At 46.2% G+C, this 27,473-nt stretch overlaps 1 protein-coding gene across 2 annotated transcripts in view; it reads left to right on the top strand.

Moving 5' to 3' along the window:
* SAMD12 (sterile alpha motif domain containing 12) overlaps positions 1 to 27,473 on the top strand; it is an 890,943-nt gene that overhangs the window by 521,421 nt on the left and 342,049 nt on the right. For both annotated transcript variants that reach the window (XM_063924476.1, XM_063924475.1), the window contains exon 4: positions 25,771 to 25,911. In XM_063924476.1, coding sequence (XP_063780546.1) covers positions 25,771 to 25,911 — 141 coding nt within the window. The remainder of the gene's footprint in view (positions 1 to 25,770; positions 25,912 to 27,473) is intronic.

Genomic DNA, 27,473 nt, shown 5'->3' on the forward strand with positions numbered 1-27,473 from the left:
CATGTCTCTAATTGCTTGAATTCTATCAGCGGTCAGGTGTCTCAGTCCTTGTGTTAGACAGTGTCCCAAATATTTTACCTTAGTTTGGCATAATTGTAACTTGTCTTTGGAAACCTTGTGTCCTGTGTCTGAAAGATGAAACAGGAGCTGTTTCGTATCCTTCAGGGATGCTTCCAATGAATCAGAACACAGTAGTAGATCATCCACGTACTGTATTAATACTGATCCACTCACTGGTTGGAAAGACTGTAAACAATCATGCAAAGCCTGAGAAAATATACTTGGACTATCTATGAAACCTTGTGGTAATCGAGTCCATGTGTATTGGACTCCTCTGTATGTGAATGCAAACAAATATTGACTGTCAGGGTGCAGAGGTACCGAAAAGAAAGCGGAGCAGAGGTCAATAACAGTGAAAAATTTCGCAGTGGGAGGGATTTGCATTAGGATGACAGCTGGATTTGGCACTACGGGGAACTGACTCTCAACTATTTTGTTAATCCCCCTTAGATCCTGCACTAGCCGGTAACCCCTCCCCCCACTCTTTTTAACAGGGAAGATGGGACTATTGGCAGTGCTGGACGTTCTTACCAGAATGCCCTGTTGTAGCAAGCGCTCTATTACGGGATAAACTCCTAACTCCACCTCTGGCTTCAGAGGGTACTGTGGGATTTTTGGAGCTATCCTACCATCTTTTACTTGTACAACTACCGGAGCTACGTTTGCCATTAATCCAGTGTCCTGTCCATCTTTAGTCCAAAGTGACTCTGGTATCTGAGATGTCATTTCTTCTACTTGGGAGGGAGTCCTATTTGTCATAGTGGTATGTGACATTAATTTTGACGGGGAGTCTAACATGTCTCGTACTTCCTGAGCGTGATTCTCAGGTATGTCCAAGAATACACCTTCAGGAGTACAATAAATGACGCACCCCATTTTACACAATAAGTCTCTACCCAGGAGATTGGTCGGTGCCGATGCAGCCAGCAAAAAGGAATGCTTGGTATGTAAAGGCCCTACTGTAATCTCGGCTGGTTTGCTAACAGGGTAGTGCTGGACTACTCCCGTTACCCCTATGGCTGGAATTGTCTTACCAGTGGTTCTCATGCCCACTGTCGAATTTATCACTGATTTGGCCGCCCCTGTGTCTACAAGAAAGTTTAATGATTTACCAGCTACATTGATTGCAATTTCTGGTTCACTTCCAAGGCTTGCAATCAATTTTACTGGCTGCAGATTACAGGTATGGCCACACCCCTATTGGGTATGATGACCTCCCTGAATTCCGCTGGCAGCAACTACCTGTGAAGGGGTTAAATGGGAACTCCCAGAGGCTTGCCAATCTCTGTTTGGGGGGTATCTTTTTGTTTCCCCTGCATGTGGCTCATAACTCCGTTTCTGCGGACCCTGCTCCCAATGTCGTGTGTCGTGTCGTTGTCTAGGGGTTTGATAAGATTTTTGTACATTTCTCGATCTACAGTCTCGTGCAAAGTGTCCCTGTTTGTGACAAAAATAACATGTTACTATATTTGACTTACCCACAGGGTTTGGTGATGTTAACACAGGCTGTTTTGTGGTCAGGGCCTGTATACTTACTGCCATTAACTTATCACTTTGTTGTTCCCTGTGTCTGGTGATGTTCCTATCGTGATCAATAGCAGCCTCTCTCAAAGTAGCCACAGACAGACCTCGCCAACATGGTTGTGTGGTCTGTACCCTAGTCTTTAATGATTCTTTTAAACCATCCATCAGTACCGATACTGCTACTTCTCGATGGTTTATGTTTGTTTTAATGTCCTCTATGCCTGTGTATTTTGCCATTTCTGATAATGCTCTGTGAAAATACTCTGCAGCTGTTTCTGACTCCTTCTGTTTAATGGAGAATATTTTGTTCCATTTAACTACGGCTGGGAAATACTCCTTTAACTGTAAGCTTATTCTTTTTACATTATCTTTGTTGTACACATCTGTAAGAGGTACATCCTGATCTAATCCACAGTCAGTTAAAAATTGAGCTGCGTCAACATTGGAGGGTAAACATGCTCTCAGCAATATCTGCCAGTCTTTATTGTTGGGCTCTACAGTGTTACCTAAGTCTCTGATGTATTTTTGACTGGCAACTAAGTCTTTTCTAGGGTCAGGGAATTCAGACACGATGGTCCTTAATTCCATTCTGGAAAATGGGCTATACATGGCAATGTTCCTCACAGGGGTGACCCCTGTTGTGTCAGTTTTCCCATTTGGAACAGCTATTACCCTAACAGGAGTAACTCTAACAACATCACTCTGTGTGTGTTCTACAGCCTGTGGTGAAATGGCTTCAGCATAGTGTATGGTGCCGTACTTACCTGTAGATACGACCTCACCTATCCCTCCGCTAGGGGCCTTTGTTACTAATCTCGTGGGTGGAGCTGTGCCTACTGTGGTCTCTGCTATGGTGGCTGCTAGAGAGAGCGCTGAAATTGTTGCCGATTCGTCTTCTTGATCACACTCCTGAGGAAAGTTCAAAACAGGGTACAACTTGCACGGGTTAATACTTGCATTGGTTAGTTGGTTAACATTATCTTTAACATTTATACAGTTGCTAAGTGTTTGTGTGTTACACCTTAGTGCGTCATTCTCCGCAACCAATTTCTCTCCTGATATGTATGGTGGCGGTGGGGCCGTGGCTATCAGTTTTCTGATTGAGCCAGATCCCGCCGCCTGAGCCAATCCTCTCTGTATGTCACCTTCCTGCTGCCACAATTGCAAATAATCGTAATGTTTGATTCGTCTCTTTGTTGATTTAATGAGACATATCCTTCTCCTTAAATTCGTTAACACTTCTGTGCTGAAGCTACCTACTCTTGGGAATTTCTCCCCGTCATGTACCGTCATTCTCTCCCATTCATCACATAATACTTCTGTGTGACTTCCGTACTTCTCACACATTACGTACCTTGCCGACCCAACGGGCCGGTTTACGGAATCAACCCGAACCGAGGTTGATCGCCTCCTTCCTGAACAACTGGCCCCCATTATTTGCAGGTGTTACGGACCCTTACAAAAAACCGAGAGGTTCACGATAGGTTGACGGTAAGGTTTACCGAGCACCTTACTCACTCTGCCCACGCCGACCAATGCGACCTGATCACACCGACCTGGTGCTGGCGCACTCGACACAGGGCACCCTATAAACCTCTATTTACTGGAACATGCGAGGGTTATCCGAAGAACACTTACTCTTTCCAGTAACTATTGGTTGTTGGACAATTCCTGAGTGACCAGCGAACTTCCCTTCAGAAAATAAAAAATTACACAAATCACGTCAGAATGTACAAATAGCGTTTATGACCCGTGGTACGTAAATGGTACTGGTCAGGTTTACTAATTTGCACACAATTACGTGCGGTACAATCGTTCAGCACATAAGCAACTAATCTTATGTGCTGGGCGACCAGTGGAATCGAAAATTGCGGCTGCGAATTCCTTCAGCGAGCTTGTATGGCCTATATGGGTGTTGCACCAACCTTTTTGGGCGTAGTGCCTGTGGACTGTATAGCGGACTTCCTTGTCTGCTGTACCTGAACCTGCTGGCCTGCTATGACCTCCTGGTCTGTTACAGTATGACCTCCTGGTCCGCTATACTCTAATGCTCAATTTTATGTTTAACCAAGGATGCCTCCCTAGCCACCGTGCATGTCACTTACACGTATGTTCTCACGAGTACTCAGTGATTTCTTTTGGTTCAACCTCAAAATTGTATAAATGACAAAAAAAAACACTCACTCACCACATGTACACTTTTGTTTCTATCTCTATTTCTGCGCAGAAATTTCTCTTTAGACCAGATGTGTTACAAATTAGGAGAAGGATCTATTAATTTAAATTTCGAATGTTAAAATAAATTTGCGCTATTTATCGCCTGTTGCGTTATTTATCTCTCACCTGTAAAAATAACACTTGTGATTTGAGTTACGTGGGCGTACACGGACGCTCCGTTGCGTAATGTACGCTGCGTGCGTCGGTCCTTGGGTTGCGTACGCAAGTCTCAGTCCTTTAGAGACACGTGTACGCACAGCAAAGATCCACCGTAACACAATTTATATGTTTATCAATGTAGATGATCCTTTATCATCTACCCCGTACCACACTGACTCCGCCTTGTCTCTCAGGCAACGCTGTGTTTATCTATACTTTAACTATATTACCTTTTCACTCTTACACTAAAATAGCGGCAAATCTCTCTTTAACACGTTTTATCAATTATATATATATAAAAAAAATTAATTTAATGGCAAACAGGAGAGTGATATACGAAAATACACAAATGAAAAGAAATGCAGATATGCGTGCGTGTGTATGCAAGACAGAAGAAAAAAATAAATAAATAAACAGTTTTAAAAGGCACTAACGTTTTGTTCTTACCTCCGGTCCCGGATTCCTTCAGCACTCTTTACTTAAGCGAAGCAGACGCTTATCCCGACAGCACTACGAGGAATATAACCTCCCGCCCTTTGCTGATGGATAATGTCTGCTATATCTACCTAGTGCAGATATGTGAAGGACGGGCGAGCCGCCAATTGATAAAGCTGAATATTTATCGTATATAATACCCTTTATGAGGTCTAAGAACACTGTACGCTAACTACGTATGAAGTACCGTAAGGGTACGCACGTTGCGTAACAATCGCTTAGCCGTGGTCGAGACGCTCAAGCGTTACGTTCGCTCACGGCCAAGAGATCACTGGCAGACACGCTATTGGCTGCCGACTACCGTAATGATTCGCTATAGCGTAACGGACGCTGTATCGGGAGCGGGCTGCTCGAACGATACAGACGCTCAAGAGAATACGCTGTTGGTATCGGGCACACTTATAGGTGAGCGACTACCGCAATGCTACGTTATCAGCGTAGCGGACGCTCGAGACCACGAGGAGATCACGAGCGGCGCAGACGCTCACTATGTCAAACCTTTATATCTAAACCATAAACAGTGTATTATGCAGCAAACCCTTTGTGTAGTGATATGGTGTAAATGCAACACAGTATAACCTTATTAACTTAAAAGCTGTTTGAGCGTCACCGACGCTCTGAGAGTACTTAACACTATAAGAAATACACAGATACCTGGGCTTAGGGTCCAACGCCTAACATATATATATTTTGAATGATATACTTGCAATAAGAATTAATACAAATACAAATCATACACTACAATATAACATAGACTACCTAATCAGATAACTACACAGGAAATATAATACAATTACGTTTAAGAGAAAATAAGAGAAAGAGAAGAGAGAGAGAGAGAGAGATATGGCCCATAATAACAAGAGAGAAACAGTATGATTACGGAGAAAAACTTACGCACAAAGGAAACGATCGCATGCGCCTCTGGACATCCAGCTCCCGATTTTCAGCAATGATAACCGTTGAAGAGTGAGAGCTGGATGTGGTCGGCCTTTCTATTTATGCCCCACACACAATGCAATTCAATGGTCCCTACAATCTCATTGTTCATTGGACACAGGAATTCCTCCTCGCATTATAACAAAAGGTCATAGGTTGATTCATACAGGTGGGCTGTGACTATTTCCAACAGCTCAGGTGGGAGGGAAACTGGGTTTCCCGCCGCATGGGTAATAAAGTGCAAATAAAGTAAATGTTCATAAACTTCTTATGTCCATAACTATTCGCACGAGCGATTGATCCGCTTCAAACCAACACCGGAATATTGCTAATTAAATACTCTTCCGATGGGTACTAAACACCACTGTATTACTCCTGTCTGACCCTTCGTATCAAACAAAGAGGGATTTCTCTGTTCACGAACATTCTATATTAACCAAACTTTCAGAATCTATCAAAGGGACCATGATCTACAAAATACATTATATGGTGAAAATATGTAACGATTGAGTCGCACGCTACGATCACATAAACTCTACCGTAAATACGCATACCGTGCGCCTGCGGGTGCCCGCGACTGTGAGTATGTGCACGTACGGGAGAGCGTACGCATGCGCAGCACGGACCTGTGTGAGGTGCAAATATGGTAGTGTGCATAGAGATATTTTTCTGACTTTGACAGAGTGAACCCAAATGCAGATAAACATCAATAGAAAATCAGCCTCATCGATGCAATTTACCGGAATCTGGTCATGCAAGGCAAGATCTGACACCAGCGACGCTGGAAATCCTGGCGGTTAGCTGATGAGGAAGCGCAGCGTCCTGCTATTATACTAACTTAGCATGGAGAACTCACTCGCTAGCTGTATTCTACTAAGACGACGGGGTAAATTTTCTATGGTGGGAGTTTTTTTTTTAGAACTGGCGATGTTGCTTATAGCAACCAATCAGATTCTACTTAACATTTATTTAGCTGCTTCTAGAAGATAATAGAATCTGTTTGGTTGCTACGGGCAACATCAGTTCTAAAAAAAACTCATACCTTAGTAAATATAACCCATTGTTTCTGTCATTTCATAGATTGTGAGTAACTGACAGTCCTTACTAACATATATAAACAGGCACTAGTGTTACAGGTACATTATTCTTTTTTTAAAGTTAAAGTTTTTTATTGAGAATGAACAGTGTCCAAAACAGTAACAATAATTAGGTTGTACAGGTTTAGGAAATAAACATTGAAATGGGGTGTGTACATGTCATACCCTCTTAATAAAGACACTTCTATTAAGATAAAGGTGAACCGGTACCATCAAAATGTGCCTTGTAAAAGTCCACCTGTGAACCTAAACAATTCTCAATTTATTTTTAATTTATCGGGTCGATTCTATATCTAAACAAAGTGTAAGTCTATGGAGGATAGAAGCAAGAAAGAGAAGGAGGGGGAGGGGAGTGAAGAATCAAGAAGACGGGCGTTGTTAAAGGAGGAAGATTAAGAAGGTTCCCTAAAAGAAAGCAAGAGGTTGGAGATATTCTTTTGTTTTAATACCATAAGGAGGGACAATTGGCGAGCTAGATAAGATAGTAATGCTAGCGGTATTAGCAGTATTAGCTATATTAGTAATATTAGCAGTATTAGTAGTATTATTAGCATTATTAGCAGAGTCCGGGCATCAATAGAGAGCGGGCGAGGTACCAAGGAGACCAGGTGTTATGGAACTGCGCCACAGTGTTATTCTGTAGGCTTGTAATGTATTCCATATTGGCTATGTGATTAATCTTAGTCATCAGTACAGCCTTGGAAAGTGGCTTGTGGTCTTTCCAACATTTGGCGATCAGTGCTTTAGCCGCCATGCAAAGTTGCATGATTAGCTTGTCTTGGGTTTTGGGTATTGACGGTATGGGGGCGTGAAGCAAAGCAATGTCAGGGGAGAGGTCAAAGGTATACCCGCAGGTTTGAGCAATAAGTGCTCCGACCGTGTTCCAGAAGGGGCGGATAGAGGGGCATGTCCACCATATGTGAAAAAAAGTTCCCTCCTCTCCACAGTGTCTCCAACACAGGTTTGATGTTGTGGGGAAAATGGCGTGAAGTCTGGAGGGGACCAGATACCACCTGGTGTAGACCTTATAACATGTTTCCTTCAGTGCTACGCTGATAGAAGCCTTAGCGATACGCAATCTAATTTCCTCCCATTGATCGTCATCCAACGGATGGGAGAGGTCTGATTCCCAGGCTAATTCGTGGGGTTCTCGAATTGGGGGGTCTGGTGCCAAGATTGAGTTGTATATTGTTGAGATATTCCCCTTTTTGCCAATTGAACGTAAACACATATACTCATAGGAGGTGGGTGTTTTCAGAGGGGTGGTTCTAAGCTGAGATTTGATGAAGCTGAGAATTTGGATATAATGGTATTGACACGAGGATGGGATACCAAAGCGCTCTTGAATTTCTCCAAATGTGGTCGGTGCTGAGAGGCCTTTAATATGGGTGAATCTCGTGATACCCTGGGATTGCCATGGGGCCGCTATTCTTCGCTCGCAACCTGGGGGAAAGGCGGGGTGACCCCAGATGGGTGATAAGGGTGAGGGGTGTGAAGATAGATTATGGGTGCTGCGGAGTTTATCCCACAGTCTGAGTGTGAATTTAATCGTGGGGACTGAGTAGGCCGAGGCTGGTCTGCAGGACCTGGGGAGCCAGGTAAGAGAATCGAGGGGGACGCCCTGGTATAGTGAATTCTCGATATCTACCCATTTTCTGATCCCTAAGGGGGAGTGCCAGGACACTATGTGGTTAAGGTGACATGCGTTAAAATAAGCCTGAAGGTCAGGGTATCCCAAACCCCCTGAGGTGGTGCTCTTAGTCAACATAGCTCGTCGTAATCGAGATTTACGATGAGCCCAAACAAATTTGTTGCACTGTGATTGCAAGGACGCCAAGGTCACTCGGGGCACCATTATTGGAATGGTCTGAAACAGGTAAAGAATACGGGGGAGGAGGTTCATTTTTAGGGCATTGATCCGGCCGATCCATGAAATAAATAAACGGTCCCATTTATCTAGGTCTTGTGTGAGAGTTTTAATTATGGGAACATAATTAGCCTGAAATAGGGTGGTGTAGGATTTAGTAATAAATATGCCAAGGTATTTAATAGCCGAGGGTCTCCAAAGAAAAGGGAAAGAAGACGTTAAAATCCTATGGGTATGGGGTGGAACATTAAATGTAAGGGCCTCGGATTTGGTGTGATTTATTTTGTAGCCAGAGAGGGAACCGTATAAAAGTAGTTCTTTCTGTAAGTTAGGGAGAGATATCAAAGGGTTAGTGAGAGTCAAGAATACGTCATCTGCAAACAAAGATATTTTATACGGATTCTGACCCACTGTAACGCCCCCAATATCCGTATTAAGTCTGATTCGGGCAGCAAGGGGTTCAATGCATAGAGCAAAAAGTAGGGGTGAGAGAGGGCAGCCCTGCCTAGTACCATTCTTTAGGTTGATTCGATTTGAGCTCAAGCCATTGGTCAAGACCGCTGATGAGGGGTTCGAATAGAGAGCCGCTATTGCTGTGATAAAGTGTCCATGGAAGCCAAATGCGGATAAGGTAGAAAACAAAAATGGCCAAGAAATGCGATCAAATGCCTTTTCGGCATCTAGAGCCAGAGCAATCGCTGGTATTTTTGTCGTGTTTATTTGGTGAATCAAGTTGACAATACGTCTGGTGTTGTCCGAAGCCTGACGGCCGGGAACAAATCCTACTTGATCAGGAACTATTAGTGACGGCAGCACAGCGTTTAGGCGTGATGCCAGAATTTTGGCAAAAAGTTTGAGATCGGTGTTTATCAAAGATATGGGTCTGTAGTTTGAGCAATACGAGGGGTCCTTTCCGGGTTTTGGAATTACTATAATACGGGATGTCGTGGAGTCCGTGTGAAATGGTGTGCCCTGGAGTATTTTGTTAAACAAAGAAACCATATGTGGAATAAGTTGAGGGGCGAAGGTTTTATAGTACACCATCGGATATCCATCCGGGCCAGGTGCTTTGGAGGGTTTCTGGGTTTTTAACGCAGCCTCAATTTCCTCAGCGGAGATGTCAGCATTGAGAGCAGTGTTAGTCTCCTCGTCTAACCGGGGGAGGGCGCATGTGTCTAGGTAATGTTGTGTCTGATCGGCTTGTGCTAAAGGGTCGGACGGGGGGTCAAGATTATAGAGTGTCTTATAATAATCAAAAAAGACACCATTGATTTTTTTTGGGTCATAAGTAATATTACCTGAGGGCTGTCTTATAGAGTGGATGCATTGGTTAGCCTTTTTGGCGCGCAAGCGATTGGCCAACAAGGTGTGTGCTTTATTACTTTTATCGTAAAACGTTTGGTTAGCCCACCGAAGTGAGCGCTCGACGTTTTCCGCCAAAAGTGATTGTAGGCCATCGCGTGCTTTAGAAAGTTCGGCTAGAGTTTTTTTAGAGCGTGTACGTTTGTGTTCCTGATCCAGTGTTGCAATGTTATTTGTTAATAAAGCAATTTGGTTTTCCCGGATTCTCTTACGGTGGGATGCAAATTGTATAATAGACCCCCTGATAACCGCCTTATGGGCTTCCCATATAGTGGCTATGCTGCAATCACTTTCCACATTAACCGCAAAATATTCTCTAAGCTCAGTTTTAATTAAGTCTTGGAATTTAGGAATCTTCAACAACGTCTCGTTAAGTCTCCACGTCGGTCTACCGTCGGGGATATCAAAAATGTCAAATGCCGCTGCTAGAGCTGCGTGGTCAGTCCAGGTAAGTGGGACTATCGAGGAAGAGTGAGCGGACCGGGAGAGGGGTGCACAACTCAAGAACATATCAATGCGAGAGTACACGTCATGTGGATTGGAATAAAAAGTGTAGTCTCTGGTGGTCGGGTTGAGAAAGCGCCATACATCAAACAAACCAGCCTCGGCCATGCACTTGTGTAATATTGAGGAGTTTAGGGTTTGACCGCTGCGCAAAGGGCCGGATCTGTCCATGTTTGCGAGAGCCATATTAAAGTCACCGCCGACAAGTGTTTTGCCTTGTCTATATGAGTGAAGGTCATGGAAAAACTTACGGAAGAATTTAGATTGGGCAGTATTTGGAGCGTATAGATTAGCCAAGGTAACCTCCTCGTGTCCAATTTTTCCTCGCACCATTATATAGCGTCCCTCATTGTCGTGTTTACAATCTAGAAATTGGAAAGGGACTGACCCTTTTACCAGTATGGCCACCCCATGTCTTTTTGCTGTGTGATTGGAGTACCAGGCCATGGGAAATTGTTTAGACGTCAGGGAGGGGTGGGAATCAGCTTTCAAATGTGTCTCCTGTAAGAAAACCACATCACCTTTTAATGTTTTAAGAGATCTGTGGAGATGAGAGCGTTTCTGGGGAGTATTCAGTCCCTTAACATTGATGGACAGGCATGTTAACGGCATGATTAAAGCAAGAGTGGGAGTGATTCGCTGGTAACCCCTAAGATCCCGGACTCTGCTAGGGTAGACGAAAAGAACAAAAGAGAAAGATAGAAAGAGGAGATTGCGAATGTATATTACTGTACACGAACAGTACTTAATAACTAGGACTGTTTGTCGGTGGACTCAGATATGTCAACTTGCCACTATCTTGTAATGGGGGTCTAAGGGAGGAAGATAATAGAAGAAAGAGAAGCAAGAAAAAAAAAAAAGAAATAAGCAGGCGTAGTATCCAGTAGGCAGGATACTCGACTGCCAAGATTGAGCTCTAGAAAGGAGAAAGAGCTCACTTGCGGGATAAAAATGCAGTAAAGCAAAAGAGGGTATCAACCCACTATGTTTGAATGTACCTTTGATCCCTATGAGTCGGGGGAGGGTGTGTCAAGACAGAGTCCCGACACCCCCCACCCGAGACCATTAATACACCAAAAATAATAATAATGAACTTTCGTATAGCTATCCAAGACTTAGCTCTGGGGCGGATCAGTCCTAGATACCAAACGCTAACGACAAAGTAATCATGTTACAACTAGTATCAATAGGACAATAACAAAATAACATTAGAGCACACAGTAACGTCGCCGAACAGGTCGGCGCCCAGAGACCGGCTCCATGGCGTAAAAGACGGGGTCAATCTAGGACACCGACCACCGGGCCATGTCTCCGAGCCGCCGGCCAGACCGGCGAGACAAAAATGCTGCAACACGCGGAGTATAAAAGTCCGCCAACAAAAGCATTGTGTGAAAACAGTAAAAGGGACGTTAGTATACTAATACGGTAACTAAAACATAGATTACATGGCATTTGAGCAAAGTTGTGAGCAAAATCAATCATACTAGACGTTATAAAAGCATAAAGTTCAAAAATAAACGTGATGAGCGGCAGAGCTATGAAGTAGCAACCGGGGACAACTGCAGCTTTCGAAGAAGCTTGTCCCCTTCATCAGGAGAGCGGATGGTGTGAACTTTGCCATCAATCTCCACAATGAGGCGAAAAGGAAAACCCCAGCGGTATTTGTACCCATTGTCGCGCAGTGTAGAGGTGACGGCACGTAAATCACGCCGTTTGGCAATGGTCACCGGTGACAAGTCTTGGTAAATCATAATCCGGGAGTCTTCAAATAAAATTGTGGTTGAATTCCTGCATGCCAGTGTGATACTATTTTTGATCTTGAAGGACAGAAACCGGAGGATGACGTCGCGGGGAGGGTCCGAATCCTTCGGTTTAGGTCTCAAGGCGCGGTGCGCTCTCTCTATCGAGATGGCTGAATCCGTAAGCGACGGGACCAAGTGAAGGAACAAGCGTCGGAGGTATGGTTCCAGTTCGGAAGTTGAGACAGATTCTGGAATATTGCGGACGCGTAAATTGTTCCGTCTTTCGCGATTTTCGCTATCCTCAACCTTATCTTTGAGGATTTCCAGCTCGCTGGATAGGTAGCTCATGTCTTCGCCCACTTGTTTACGGAAGTTCTGGTGGTGGTCTTCCCTTGATTCCAGCACGGTTGTGCGGGAGTCTAGAGCCGCCATATCTGATTTTAATTCCCCGATTGCTGATTGCAGAGCTGTCGTGAAGGAGTTCTTAAGGTCTAAGATCATGTTTTGAAGGGATTGAATATCCGCCTTGGTTGAAGGTGCTTCCGCCTGATCCATGGTGGGGGTAGGCATTGGTGGGGGTGGAGATGAGGTGTCAGACAGTTTTTCCCGGCGTGAGAAATGTTGCGAGATATCTTGTGAAGCTCCCGTTTTTTTTGCTCTGGTGTTCGCTCTGCTCATAATACCTGGTAGTATAAAAACGTCCGTTTAAGGAGTGGTGTCGAGAAAGGTTGACGTGGATGTTACGTGTTCAACAATTGGTCCGGGTGAGGGGGGAAGCCAGGCATCCGTATTGCTACATCATTTACAGGACCTAGGTCCTAATAATCTGTGAAATCAGTGAGAGGGATCCCCGGGTGAGCATCCCGGTTTAACGCACTTCTTTCTCTGGGACTATGGAAAGGTATAGCAGCAGCTGCAGGGTGGAGGATCTGGGATGTAAAATCACTTATAGTAACTCTGGTGGTACAAGGAGCGTGATTCCATTTAGCTCCAGCGGGGGCAGCACAATTCAGGGAAGAGGGGCCTATCCTGCCACCTCCAAGATGGCCGCCGTCCGTGGTGTGCAGCTTTTTTTTTTTTTTTTTCTTCCCCTTATTACCCTGCTGGTTCTCCGTGGGGCCAGACCCTCCCTAACCTCCAGGCACCGTCTGCGCCCTCCGTTAAGTCTCCTCTGTCACCGCCGCGGCCCGCCGGTCAGCTATTTCTGTGCGGCGCCTGCTTTCCGGCAGACGCCACAAGCAAGATGGCCGCCGCCACCGGACCTCCGCAGCGCCGCTCGTCTCCAGCCCCGCAGCTCCCGGGGCTCCCCGGCTCACCTCAGCCCCACTTCCAAGGCTCTCCAGGCGAGGGGTACCCAGCAGGACGGCGGGGTAGGTGCTGTGCAGTCTTTTAAGGCGGCCGGAAATCGATCACTCTCGGGCGGGGGTGGGCGAAAATTGAGGTCCCGGCTTCACCTCGTGGGGAGGGCCGCAACCTGCAAGCACAGGGCAGGCTTGTGCTCCGGCTCCGCAGCTCACTCCCACCGTGTCCCTAAGTGTAGATGGTGGTTTGGGACAATATTTAGGGTCTGTTGGCAGCGTGAGGGCAATTTTAATGCAGATTCGGAGCTTGTGCCAGCAGGAGCTCTCCAGGGGCACGTCCTCTCAGTCAGGCCACAAGCCACGCCCCCCACAGGTACATTATTCTATAAAAGTAATAATGCAGATGCACAATCTATAGTATCAAACACTGCTAATCAGAATAATTATAATTAACTCGGCAGTCTAACATAGAGGAGAATTAAGGTGCTTGGCATACTTCTTGGCCGAAACATATTGGCTCACCAACCAACCTCATCTGGTGTTTTTTTTAGAATTTTTATATATATATTTTTTACTAATGTAACACTTTTTAGTATACTAATTAATAACTTTTACCTATGTAACACTCTTTGCAACTTACAGTAGCTTTGCTTCTTTCTTATTAACACTTATACCCCTTTTCCACTAGCTCAAAAAACACGGGTAAATGCACGGGGGCGCGCATTTACCCGTGTTTTTTGCTAGTGGAAAAGGGTCCCCCCGCAAAAACCCGGATCAAGTGACCCGTGAATCCTACCCAGGTAAATACCTGGGTAGGACACGGGAATGACTCGGGTAGGGTTGTAGTGTAAACGGAAGCCGTGTCGATGCGACACGGCTCCCGTTTACACTGTATGGAAGGGCGGCCGCCCCTGCCGCGTCACTAGTAGCGTCACCAACCCGGCAATATGCCGGGTTGGTGAGCGAGTGGGAAAGGGGGCTTAGCACGGGCCGCAGCCGGGTAGCACCCGTGTCAGGCTCCCGACTGCGACCCGTGCTCAGTAGTGGAAAAGGGGTATTACTAACACCTTAGACTCTCACTAGCGTGGTGCCTTGGGGCGGCTGGCCTCTGCTGCCTTGGTGGGGTCCCGTACCCTGGACTTAAACCTAGTATTAGGAACCCACCAAATGAAGTCACCTGGACGTTGGTTTGTGGGCCCTTATTTTGTTGGCCACAAAGTATGCCAAGCACCTCGATTTTGCTCTTTGTTCGATTGCAGATTTCATTATATTATTCTGATTAGCAGTGCTTGGTATTATAGAGTGTGCATCTGCATTATTATTTTTTCTTCTTGTGTGAAACTACAAGTGTCAGCATGACAGCACCTCTCATTATGCTTGTCATAAACATGTGCAATCCATGGTCCCCTCCCCCCGTACAGTCTATAAAAGGGCAGCAATAATTTCAGAGTTTTCTGCAGATGATTTCTGGCAGAAGTCTTTTTTTCATGAATATGTAGTAATTCCAATTAACTTATTACTCTGTTTTATGCTTTTCATTTAATTGTCAGTGGATTTACTGTTTAACAATACATATAAGAGGAATGCAATCCAAAGATGAAAAATAAAATGTAGATAACATATGTAGAGGGTTGTAACTTCTAATTTATTATAGCTTGATTACGTTTTATTATTGTACAATGGATATATGTATATATTTACATAATTGTGTTTTGTGCTTTTTTATTTTAGTTTTGCTCTGGGAATGATAGAGTTAACAGAGTTCTTCAAGTGTTGCATAGTAGTTTGTTTACTTTTTAATAGAGATGAGCGGGTTCGGTTCTCCGAGATCCGAACCCCCCCGAACTTCACCTATTTTACACGGTTCCGAGGCCGCCTCAGATCTACCCGCCTTGCTCGGTTAACCCGAACGCGGCCGAACGTCATCATCCCGCTGTCGGATTCTCGCGAGATTCGTATTCTATATAAGGAGCCGCGCGTCGCCGCCATTTTCACTCGTGCATTGGAGAGTGAATGGAGAGGACGTGGCTGCGTTTTCTCCCTGAAAAGCTCAGTAATCTGTGCTCAGTGTGCTGCAAATAATCTGTGCTCAGTGTGCTGCAAATATCTGTGCTCAGTGTGCTGAAAATAACTACGTTCTCTGCCTGAAAACGCTCCATATCTGTGCTCAGTGTGCTGCAAATATCTGTGCTCAGTGTGCTGAGGACCACCAGTATATAATTATAGTAGTACAGTACAGTAGGCCATTGCTGTATCTTGCAGCTCTGTGTCAAGTATACTATCTCTGTGCTGCATTATTGTAAGCAGTATATAGTAGGACAGTGCAGCATTTTGATGACCAGCAGTATACATATAGTACAGTACAGTAGGCCATTGCTGTATCTTGCAGCTCTGTGTCAAGTATACTATCTCTGTGCTGCATTATTGTGAGCAGTATATAGTAGGACAGTGCAGCATTTTGGTGACCAGCAGTATACATATAGTACAGTACAGTAGGCCATTGCTGTATCTTGCAGCTCTGTGTCAAGTATACTATCTCTGTGCTGCATTAATGTGAGCAGTATATAGTAGGACAGTGCAGCATTTTGGTGACCAGCATCAGTGCCGTAACTTGGGATTTTAGCACTGTGTGCAAAAAACGGCATTGGCGCCGCCCCCCCATGCAAGATAGAGGCAGTGCACGCCGTAGGCGCGTGAAAAATATATAGGGGCGTGGCAACAAAATAATACCAATTCATACTATGGTGCACAGCAGTCTCCATTATTCAAATTACACTGCACAGTAGCGCAACTACACCAGGTAGAGCCCCTTTTACACATTACGGCAGACAGCGTCCCCCTTTTTACACATTACGGCAGACAGCGTCCCCTTCTTACACATTACGGCAGACAGCGTCCCCTTTTTACACATTACGGCAGACAGCATCCCGCTTTTTATACATTACAGCAGACAGCGTCCCTCTTTTTATACATTACGGCAGACAGTGTCCCCCTTTTTACACATTACGGCAGACAGTGTCCCCCTTTTTACACATTACGGCAGACAGCGTCCCCCTTTTTACACATTACGGCAGACAGCGTCCCCCTTTTTACACATTGCGGCAGACAGAATAGATAGAGAGAAAGAGATACTAACCATCTCTCCCCGCTGGCAATCAGGCTCCTCGGTGCTGGCAGATGATCAGATCCCGGGAAGGAGGAGGAGGGAGGAGGTAGCGCATCCCAGCATTTACAGCAGCACCGGGCAGCCAATGCGGAAGGAGAGGGGACTGCTGCAGCTGTGCCGCTACCAATTACATAGTGCTGCTGCGGCTCCAGTCCCTCTCCCTCCTCCTCCTTCTCCGCTGCCTCCGGCGCTGCTGCTCTCCTCCCCTGCCTCCGGCTATTCTCTAGCGCAGCGCACACAGCAGAGGCAGCTTGTAATGAGTCAATTTGACTCATTATAAGCCGCTGGTCGTTGCGCCCTCAGGGCGACTGAGCTGTGTGCCAGGCACACCTGGCACACACGTAGTTCCGGCCCTGACCAGCAGTATACATATAGTACAGTACAGTAGGCCATTGCTGTATCTTGCAGCTCTGTGTCAAGTATACTATCTCTGTGCTGCATTATTGTGAGCAGTATATAGTAGGACAGTGCAGCATTTTGGTGACCAGCAGTATACATATAGTACAGTACAGTAGGCCATTGCTATTGATACTGGCATATAATTCCACACATTAAAAAATGGAGAACAAAAATGTGGAGGGTAAAATAGGGAAAGATCAAGATCCACTTCCACCTCGTGCTGAAGCTGCTGCCACTAGTCATGGCCGAGACGATGAAATGCCATCAACGTCGTCTGCCAAGGCCGATGCCCAATGTCATAGTAGAGAGCATGTAAAATCCAAAAAACAAAAGTTCAGTAAAATGACCCAAAAATCTAAATTAAAAGCATCTGAGGAGAAGCGTAAACTTGCCAATATGCCATTTACGACACGGAGTGGCAAGGAACAGCTGAGTGGTTCAGCTTCACATGAGGATGGAAGCACTCATCCTCCCGCTAGAAAACTGAAAAGAGTTAAGATGGCAAAGCACATCAAAGAACTGTGCGTTCTTCTAACTCACAAATCCCCAAGGAGAGTCCAATTGTGTCTGGGCAATGCCTGACCTTCCCAACACTGGACGGGAAGAGGTGGCGCCTTCCACCATTTGCACGCCCACAGTCCAGTTCCTGATAGTCAAATTGAAGATGTCAGTGTTGAAGTACACCAGGATGAGGATATGGGTGTTGCTGGCGCTGGGGAGGAAATTGACAAGGAGGATTCTGATGGTGAGGTGGTTTGTTTAAGTCAGGCACCCGGGGAGACACCTGTTGTCCGTGGGAGGAATATGGCCATTGACATGCCTGGTCAAAATACAAAAAAAATCACCTCTTCGGTGTGGAATTATTTTAACAGAAATGCGGACAACAGGTGTCAAGCCGTGTGTTGCCTTTGTCAAGCTGTAATAAGTAGGGGTAAGGATGTTAACCACCTAGGAACATCCTCCCTTATACGTCACCTGGAGCGCATTCATCAGAAGTCATTGACAAGTTCAAAAACTTTGGGTGACAGCGGAAGCAGTCCACTGACAACTAAATCCCTTCCTCTTGTACCCAAGCTCCTGCAAACCAGACCACCAACTCCCTCAGTGTCAATTTCCTTCTTAGACAGGAACGCCAATAGTCCTGCAGGCCATGTCACTGGCAAGTCTGACGAGTCTTCTCCTGCCTGGGATTCCTCCGATGGATCCTTGAGTGTAACGCCTACTGCTGCTGGCGCTGCTGTTGTTGCTGCTGGGAGTCGATTGTCATCCCAGAGGGGAAGTCGGAAGACCACTTGTACTACTTCCAGTAAGCAATTGACTGTCCAACAGTCCTTTGCGAGGAAGATGAAAATATCACAGCAGTCATCCTGCTGCAAAGCGGATAACTCAGGCCTTGGCAGCTGTGTTGGTGTTAAACGTGTGTCCGGTATCCACTGTTAATTCACAGAGAATTAGAGAATTTCTTTAGGTAGTGTGTCCCCGGTACCAAATACCATCTAGGTTCCACTTCTCTAGGCAGGCGATACCGAGAATGTACACAGACATCAGAAAAAGAGTCACCAGTGTCCTAAAAAATGCAGTTGTACCCAATGTCCACTTAACCACGAACATGTGGACAAGTGGAGCAGAGCAGACTCAGGACTATATGACTGTGACAGCCCACTGGGTAGATGTATTGCCTCCCGCAGCAGGAACAGCAGCGGCGGCACCGGTAGCAGCATCTCGCAAACGCCAACTCGTTCCTAGGCAGGCTACGCTTTGTATCACCGCTTTCCATAAGAGGCACACAGCTCACAACCTCTTACGGAAACTGAGGAACATCATCGCAGAATGGCTTACCCCAATTGGACTCTCCTGGGGATTTGTGACATCGGACAACGCCACCAATATTGTGCGTGCATTACATGTGGGCAAATTCCAGCACGTCCCATGTTTTGCACATACATTGAATTTGGTGGTGCAGAATTATTTTAAAAAACGACAGGGGCGTGCAAGAGATGCTGTCGGTGTCCCGAAGAATTGCGGGCCACTTTCGGCATTCAGCCACCGCGTGCCGAAGACTGGAGCACCAGCAAACACTCCTGAATCTGCCCCGCCATCATCTGAAGCAAGAGGTGGTAACGAGGTGGAATTCAACTCTCTATATGCTTCAGAGGATGGAGGAGCAGCAAAAGGCCATTCAAGCCTATACAGCTACCTACGATATAGGCAAAGGAGGGGGAATGCACCTGACTCAAGCGCAGTGGAGAATGATTTCAACGTTGTGCAAGGTTCTGCAACCCTTTGAACTTGCCACACGTGAAGTCAGTTCAGACACTGCCAGCCTGAGTCAGATCATTCCCCTCATCAGGCTTTTGCAGTAGCAGCTGGAGAGATTGAAGGAGGAGCTAAAACGGAGGGATTACGCTAGGCATGTGGGACTTGTGGATGGAGCCCTTAATTCGCTTAACCAGGATTCACGGGTGGTCAATCTGTTGAAATCAGAGCACTACATTTTGGCCACCGTGCTCGATCCTAGGTTTAAAGCCTACGTTGTATCTCTCCGGCAGACACAAGTCTGCACATGTTCAAAGACCTGCTGGTGAGACACTTGTCAACTCAAGCGGAACGTGACCCGTCAACAGCTCCTCCTTCACATTCTCCCGCAATTGGGGCTGCGCGGAAAAGGCTAAGAATTCCGAGCCCACCCGCTGGCGGTGATGCAGAGCAGTCTGGAGCGAGTGCTGACATCTGATCCGGACTGAAGGACCTGCCAACGATTACTGACATGTTGTCTACTGTCACTGCATATGATTCTGTCACCATTGAAAGATTGGTGGAGGATTATATGAGTGACAGCATCCAAGTAGGTACGTCAGACAGTCCGTACGTATACTGGCAGGAAAAAGAGGCAATTTGGAGGCCCTTGCAGAAACTGGCTTTATTCTACCTAAGTTGCCCCCCCCCCCTCCAGTGTGTACTCCGAAAGAGTGTTTAGTGCATCCGGTCACCTTGTCAGCAATTGGCGTACAAGGTTACTTCCAGAAAATGTGGAGAAGATGATGTTCATCAAAATGAATTATAATCAATGCCTCCGTGGAGACATTCACCAGCAATTGCCTCCAGAAAGTACACAGGGACCTGAGATGGTGGATTCCAGTGGGGACGAATTAATAATCTGTGAGGAGGGGGATGTACACAGTGAAAGGGGTGAGGAATCGGAGGATGATGATGAGGTGGACATCTTGCCTCTTTAGAGCCAGTTTGTGCAAGGAGAGATTGATTGCTTCTTTTTTTTGGTGGGGTCCAAACCAACCAGTCATTTCAGCCACAGTCTTGTGACAGACCCTGTAGCTGAAATGATGGGTTTGTTAAAGTGTGCATGTCCTGTTTATACAACATAAGGGTGGGTGGGAGGGCCCAAGGACAATTCCATCTTGCACCTCTTCTTTTTTTTTTTTTTATCTCTGCATTATGTGACACTGCAGTGCCACTCCTAGATAGGCCAGGTGTTTGTGCCGCCCACTTGGGTCGCTTAGCTTAGTCATCCAGCGACCTCGGTGCAAATTTTAGGACTAAAAATAATATTGTGAGGTGTTCAGAATAGACTGGAAATGAGTGGAAATTATGGTTATTGAGGTTAATAATACTATGGGATCAAACGTACCCCCAAATTCTATGATTTAAGCTGTTTTTGAGGGTTTTTTAAAAGAAACCACCCGAATCCAAAACACACCCGAATCCAACAAAATATTTCCGGGAGGTTTTGGCAAAACGCGTCCGAATCCAAAACACGGCCGCGGAACCGAATCCAAAACCAAAACACAAAACCTCAAAAATTTCCGGTGCACATCTCTACTTTTTAATCACTTTTCATCTCTGGCTGTGGCGGTCAATGTTATCCTGGGCTGATCCGATGTTTCTCTATCTGTGTAATACATGGACAAGCACTTCTAGATCCCACTTCAGTTTTTGAAGATTATTATAATATGTTTAGCAGAAATAAATAAAATAGCTGAACGGTAATACACGAAGCTGCTGAGTAGTCAGGAGAATTGGAAGTCACAGACGTAGCCTGCGGAGTGGTCTGTGGAGTTATCCGGCGGCTGCTGCATTATAGTATCATGACTCACTGTATGGTAGGTAGGGAAGTCTGGCGTGCAGGGAATTTAGGACTACCAACAACGGTTTGGTTTCATTTATTTCCTCCATCATTGCTGCTGATGCGTGAATTTTTATGTTTTAAGGCCTTATTTCTGAAACAATATTTAGGGGATATCCCCCTAATTCAGCTGTTTTTAGTGGGCTTCCGCAAATATTAAGGATCCTCCGGCTGTACTATGATCCCATCTGCAGCAACAGCCAGGGCCGGCAAAAGAAATCTTGCGATCCAGCCAAAGGCACTCACTACAGCTAATAGAATCTCTTGTCTGAGGTTGCCTGATGCTTGGAGCAGCCGGTAAGGGGACTCTGAGCACCGTCCTGTAGTAGAGACAGGCGAGGGGGTCATGCTGTGTGACCTGCTGCTCAGAGCCGGTTCTAGACCTTGTGGCGTCCAGGGCGAAAGTTTCATTTGGTCATACCCCCCCCCCCCCCCCCCCGACAGGTAAGACAGAGTTAGTGCGCCCAAAATAGGAGTGGCCTCATGGGGAAGGGGCGTGGCCACAGTTATGGCCCCAGTAACTGTGCCCCCAGTAGTTATCCCCCAGTAGTTATTATCTCCCAGTAGTTATCTCCCAGTAGTTATCTCCCAGTAGTTATCTCCCAGTAGTTGTGCCCCCAGTAGCGCCGCTTACAAATACCAAAAAAAAACCACTCAATACTTACCAGCCCCGCTCATGCTCCTGACCGCTGCTGTGCTGCCCTCCGTCTCTGGCCGCCGGCTCTTCTCTATGGGAGAGACGTCATGATGACAATTATGACCTCTAGTGTCTGACAGTGGCACCTGTTGCAGCGGGCGCCCACACAACCCACGGCGCCTGCTGCAGCCAGGGAGCTGGGTGCGAGTGGGCAACGGGCGCCTGCGGGTTGACTGCAGCCGCGCCCACGGGTCGCAGTGCCCCGGGCGCCCGCCCTGCTTGCCCGTGCCTAGAACCGCTCCTGCTGCTGCTGCTCCCCGTGAAGAAGGAGTAACGATCTGTTTGACTCACATTCACCCCTATAGGAGCATATTCAACTGTGGGTGAAATATTGTAAATTCCCGCAAGGTTCTTCTGGAAGACGCAGGGACCATTCAATTGAAGGAGAGAAATCAGTTGCTGCCATCTCTATAGACATTGCTGCAGCTTTTGTCTCGCAGCTTCAGAGCAAATACAATTTTTCATTAATTAAGCAATTGGATGTTTTCAATTTGCCTTATTGGTCCAATAATTCGATCACATCCCAGCGCAGGTTTGAGGCATGCATGCTGCAATTGAATACAATTATATAACAATTTGGGCGCTATGCCAGTGTGTACACTATAAGTATCAAAAAGAGTCCAAATGACAGTATTTTAGTGCATAGGAAGTTCCACTCCTCTGCTGCGGCCAAGCTCCTTGTCTTGCTGCACACCAACTTCACCACTCTAACATACAAAAAAGGACAAGAACGCCTCCTAGTGCAATACTTAGGGGGGGATTCAATTGTTTGAAAAGTCAGTTGGGTGTCTGTTTTTTCCTAACTAATAGGAAAAAAATAGACACCCAACCGACTTTTCAAACAATTGAATTCCCCCCACAATTTCAGCACCCAAATGTGCAGGACAGAATAAAGGTGGACACGTACCGGATAGAAATAACTTACAGTAACAGCTTATCTCAAGTCTTGTAATGATCCACCAAACCCATGCAGTTTCAAGGGATTTTATTATGAGCCATAAAAAAATGCATAATGCAATACAGTTTACATATAAGAACACAAAGACATAAGTGAATGCCCATACATAAAAAAAGAGAAAAGCTGTCTTATCTGAGCCACCAGCATACAGCATGAATCATCCAACGCGTTTCGTCATGGAGGAGCTATGGCCTATCCTTCTGACACTGCTGCAGATGTAGGCATATGAGGTGGACTCGGAGGATCAGGGCGAAGGCATCAGTGGAGCAGGTCAGAGGTCTCACAGGATCAGGGTGGAGGCATCAGTAGAGCAGAGCAGAGGCTTCAGAAGAGCAGGGCAGAGGTGGGCTAGGGTGGAGCAGTAGAGGAAGCTTTGTTTTGCCGACACTACCTGTCTTGTATTGCTAAGTCTCTATCTTCCCAACAAAGCTTAACATTTCCAGACTGTCTACACGAATCCCAGATTGGTAATAACCTTTCATGGGCTCCAATAGCAGCCTGTCCCAGTGCAGAAGCGTCGGAACGGGGGGAGCAAGGGGGCAGTTTGAACCCCCCCCCCCCAAACATGAAGGAGGTGCGGGTGTGGAGTAGTGCTTACTTTCGGATTCCCGCAGGCGGTTTCAACTTTAAAAGCAGTCTGCTGTCGCAGGGTGCGGTGTCCATTCTTCAGTACTAGCCGGCCGTCTCTTCACTGATGTATCACTGGGAGGAGGCGTGGCTGTGGTCCCGGGATGTCCCAACAGGCTTACCATGGCTGAGAGACAAAGTACCAGCCAATCAGCTCCTAACCGCCATGTCACAGGATGTGTTTGAAAAATTACAAGAGCTGATTGGTTTGTAGTTTATCCACTTTATCACTCTACAAGGCTTAGTACATCTGCCCCAATATGCTGCCATCAGAAACTATTACTTTACAGATGATACTGATGCCCCAACTTTCTGACTGTCCGAGGAGGGACATATTCGCGAAATTAGGGGGCATGGCCTCGTGGCAAGGGGGTGTGACCTCACAGTAAGGGGCATGTGCCGCGATCATGAGCCACGCCCCCACTTTCATTACTATGGGGGATGGACAGCGCTCTGAGCTGCTGGTCATGGCCCTGTCACTCTACTGGTGAATAGAGGCATCTAATCACTGCTGCTCTGCTAAGCACAGCCGCCTGAGAGAGGGTCTCCCAACTGCCCCACCCCCCTCACCACGGGACGCTGCGGCCCGCGGGTGGGACAAAATGGGGACAGTTGGGAGGTATGCTGATGTCAGCCTTTTCGTAGCCTGTCTGGTCCTACTCAAGTAGGGCCATTTAAACAAAGTTAATTGAAAAAAAAAAAGAGAGGAGATGGGGGGCGCCATTGAGCAGCGGGATACAGATTAAGGGATAAGCAGCTGAGAAGGTGAGACTGCGATCAAGTAGACTGGCTGAGACTTGTGGTTCCAGGTATAAAGTCCCGCTAAAGTGAGAGTTGTACTTACCTACTGCAGTGGAAGTGTCATGCTGACTCAGTATACTACATTGGTAAAATGAAACCATTTATACATCCACAAGCATACATGGTTGCGGAACAAACCTAGTATGTGATACTTTTATATCATATTAGCGCTGCAGCATTGCTGGGTGCTAGGCTGATCATACTAGCCCTTTAAACTGGGACGCTCATGATTTACACAGGTTCTGTGGCTGATTAAAACCAGGTGAGATGCAGGCTTGAAGTCAGCCAGCCACAGAACCTGTGTAATCCATGAGTGTCCCAGTTTAAAGGGCTATATGGTCAGCCTATGTATGCACTCTAAGGGCCCCAATGTGCACACAAAGGCTCAGATGTGTCACTGATTTCCAGAATTCATATCATTTGCAGAGTCTACATCAGAGATTCCATTGTGTTGTAGAGAGTGACACCATTACTGTCTGAAGTGAGTGCTGTGTTGAACTACTGAATTGGTGAGTGGGACAGTACGTCCTTTGCACACTTAGGGGCAGATGTATTAACCTGGAGATGGCATAAGGAAGTTATAAACCAGTGATAAGTGCAAGGTGATAAACGCACCAGCCAATCAGATCCTAACTGTTAATTTAGCTATTGGAGCTGATTGGCTGGTGCATTTATCACCTTGCAGTTATCACTGGTTTATCACTTCCTTATGCCTTCTCCAGGTTAATACATCTGCCCCATAGAGAGGATTACCTTAGTGTCCGGACAGGCTAGGATTTATGTTTATGTTTTGTTTTACTTTTGCTGCAAATAAAAATTGCTGGGGCTATTTGCCCCAAACACCCTGGACTTGGGGTATCACTATTTGGGCTGCTGTAAGAAAGTGCATCCGTCTACCCCAGGAGACAGCCTCGTTACCCCCTTACCCCGATCCGCTCACGGTTACATTCTAGTGCATGCTAGCCTGATTGTGCATTTACTGTGTCTGGATTAAGTACCCTTGCCTCTCTGCTGGGAGGTGGTCTGAGTTAGAAGTTGCTACTGAAACTAGGGTCAAATTCAGACCTGATCGCAGCAGCAAAATTTTTCACTATTGGGCAAAACCGTGTGCACTGCAGGTTGGGCCGAAGTAACATGTGCAGAGAGAGTTAGATTTGGGTGGGGTGTGTTCAAACTGACATCTAAATTGCAGTGTAAAAATAAAGCAGGCAGTATTTACCCTGCACAGAAATGATATAACCCACCCAAGTCTAACTCTCTCTGCACATGTTACATCTGCCCCACCTGCAGTGCAGCATGGTTTTTCCCATGGTTTTAGAGAAATATTTTGCTGCTGCGGTCAAGTCTGAATTAGGCCCTTAGGGACAAATTCAGAGATGGACACTAAATGCACAGCTGCTGTGTCTTTACACGCCGCTGCTTTGCAAAAATACGTAAAAGCTGCAGGAGGCACCTGAAATAGAACGGTCTACGCTACCACTATTTGTGGTCACATATGTTAAAACACAAACAACAGGTCACAATGGTACCTTGATCATTTTCAGACTCATGCTTATGTGGTCCTTATTCCGTCCCTGTGCAGGACCACCACCTGAGTTTGCCCCCAAATGTTGTCCTGTGTACCCCACAGAACTACAGAACATAGCGATGTAACATAAAGTGAGACAGAGCGGCCCGTGACAATTATCTGACGTATATCCGCTGTTGTCCCTTACAGGCCGGGCTTTGCTACGACTCACAGACAAGAAGCTGGAGAGAATGGGGATCTTCCAGGAGAGTCAGCGCCAATACGTCCTACAGCAGGTCCTCCAGCTAAAAGTCCGGGAGGAGGTCCGGAACCTCCAGCTGCTGACACAAGGTATGAGGCCTTCTGCGTGGTACGCATCCAGTGGGAATTCCCCGAGTTGTCCGGAAAATAACCAGTTGACATATTAATCTAAAGCAACCTGCCCTTTTAGGACTTGCATTGCTTTCTAAAGGTCTCCTCGGGTAGTTTTAAGAAAGCTCCAGTAGTTATAAAGAACAATGCATAAATTGGTATGTGGAATTGACCACTTGGCAGGATGAATGTCGTCTTGATCCACAAAATATCGGTGTTCTAACGGTTTAAATGTCAGGCTGCCAAGATGAAAATAGCTTTAAAGACCATATGCGAGAGCTGAGAATGTAGTTATTTGTACTTGTGTTCTGAGTCTGGGCCTTTTCTCTCTTCTTCCCGGCTGTATCTCACCATAAACAAGGCTCCGAGAAATAGGTAGTGACATTCCCGTGAAATAGGACGCTCCAGCAGCGCCCTAAAGCCCAAACTCTGAAGCAGCGTACATAAAATCCTATGACCCGCAGGAAACAGTGGTGTATAGCGAACCTGAGCTGTAATCCATATTAAGCAATCAGATTTTGGCATCATTGCATTTTAGTAAATATGCTCTTCTTTATGACGATTCCTCTATAGATTCATGGCTTTATCAGTGAGTTTTACGGGATGTCTTTAAAACTGGTCTAGCTACATGTAATGCGAGCAAAGACGACGACAGTTGGTTGTGCTGATTGTGACTTGTGGGAAAGACTTTCAAAGAAATATGGCAGTGTGTGATGTCAAACTACAAATTCTTAAGTAAACGTAGTTGCCTTTACAGTCAAGTCAAGATGACACAATTTGCTCTTAGTTACAATGAGTGAAAACGTTTTTTGTTTTTTGTTTTTCAGATGAAGTTCAGTTTTATGTGGACATTTTTCACGTTATAAATAGCTACAGATGGAGCCACAGTTATCTTGGCTTCTGCTGCGTCTAGGCACACCATGGTTTATTAGCATAAGCCTTTCATCTATTGTTCTCAGCTGCAATACAATACAGAGAGAACAATACATCAGGGGATTAAGGGGGTCATTCCGAGTTGATCGCACGCTGCAACTTTTTGCTGCCCGTGCGATGAACAAGACGCAGCCTATGGGGGAGGGTTCTTTTGCATAGCAGGGCTGCGATCGGTTGTGCAGCCCTGCTATGCAAAAAAAGTTTTGTGTAGAACAAGACCATGGTAAGAGTTACTTACCCTGTGCGATCAATCCAGCGTTGCAGGTCATCTGCCCTCCAAACGCCTGGACACGCCTGCGTTTGGATATCCACGCACAGAAAACGGTGAGTTGACGCCCGGTTCCGCCTTCCTCCTGTCAATCTTTTTGCGGTCGCCACTGTGACCGCTTTCTTCGTTAGTGGCGTCGCTGCGTGCCGGGCAATGACGTGCCTGCGCAATGCGGCCGCCGCGCATACACAGTCTCGACCCAATCGCACGGCTGCGAAGAAGTACAGCGTGCAGTCGGGTCGGAATGACCCTCTAAGTCATTACAGCAGGGGATTAAGTCCGACTGCCCTGGGTCAGTTAATCCTATTAAAGGCCAAGATAAAGATGGTTCCATCTGTAT

Source organism: Pseudophryne corroboree, chromosome 5 (assembly GCF_028390025.1).
Source record: "Pseudophryne corroboree isolate aPseCor3 chromosome 5, aPseCor3.hap2, whole genome shotgun sequence".
Classification (NCBI taxonomy): domain Eukaryota; kingdom Metazoa; phylum Chordata; class Amphibia; order Anura; family Myobatrachidae; genus Pseudophryne; species Pseudophryne corroboree.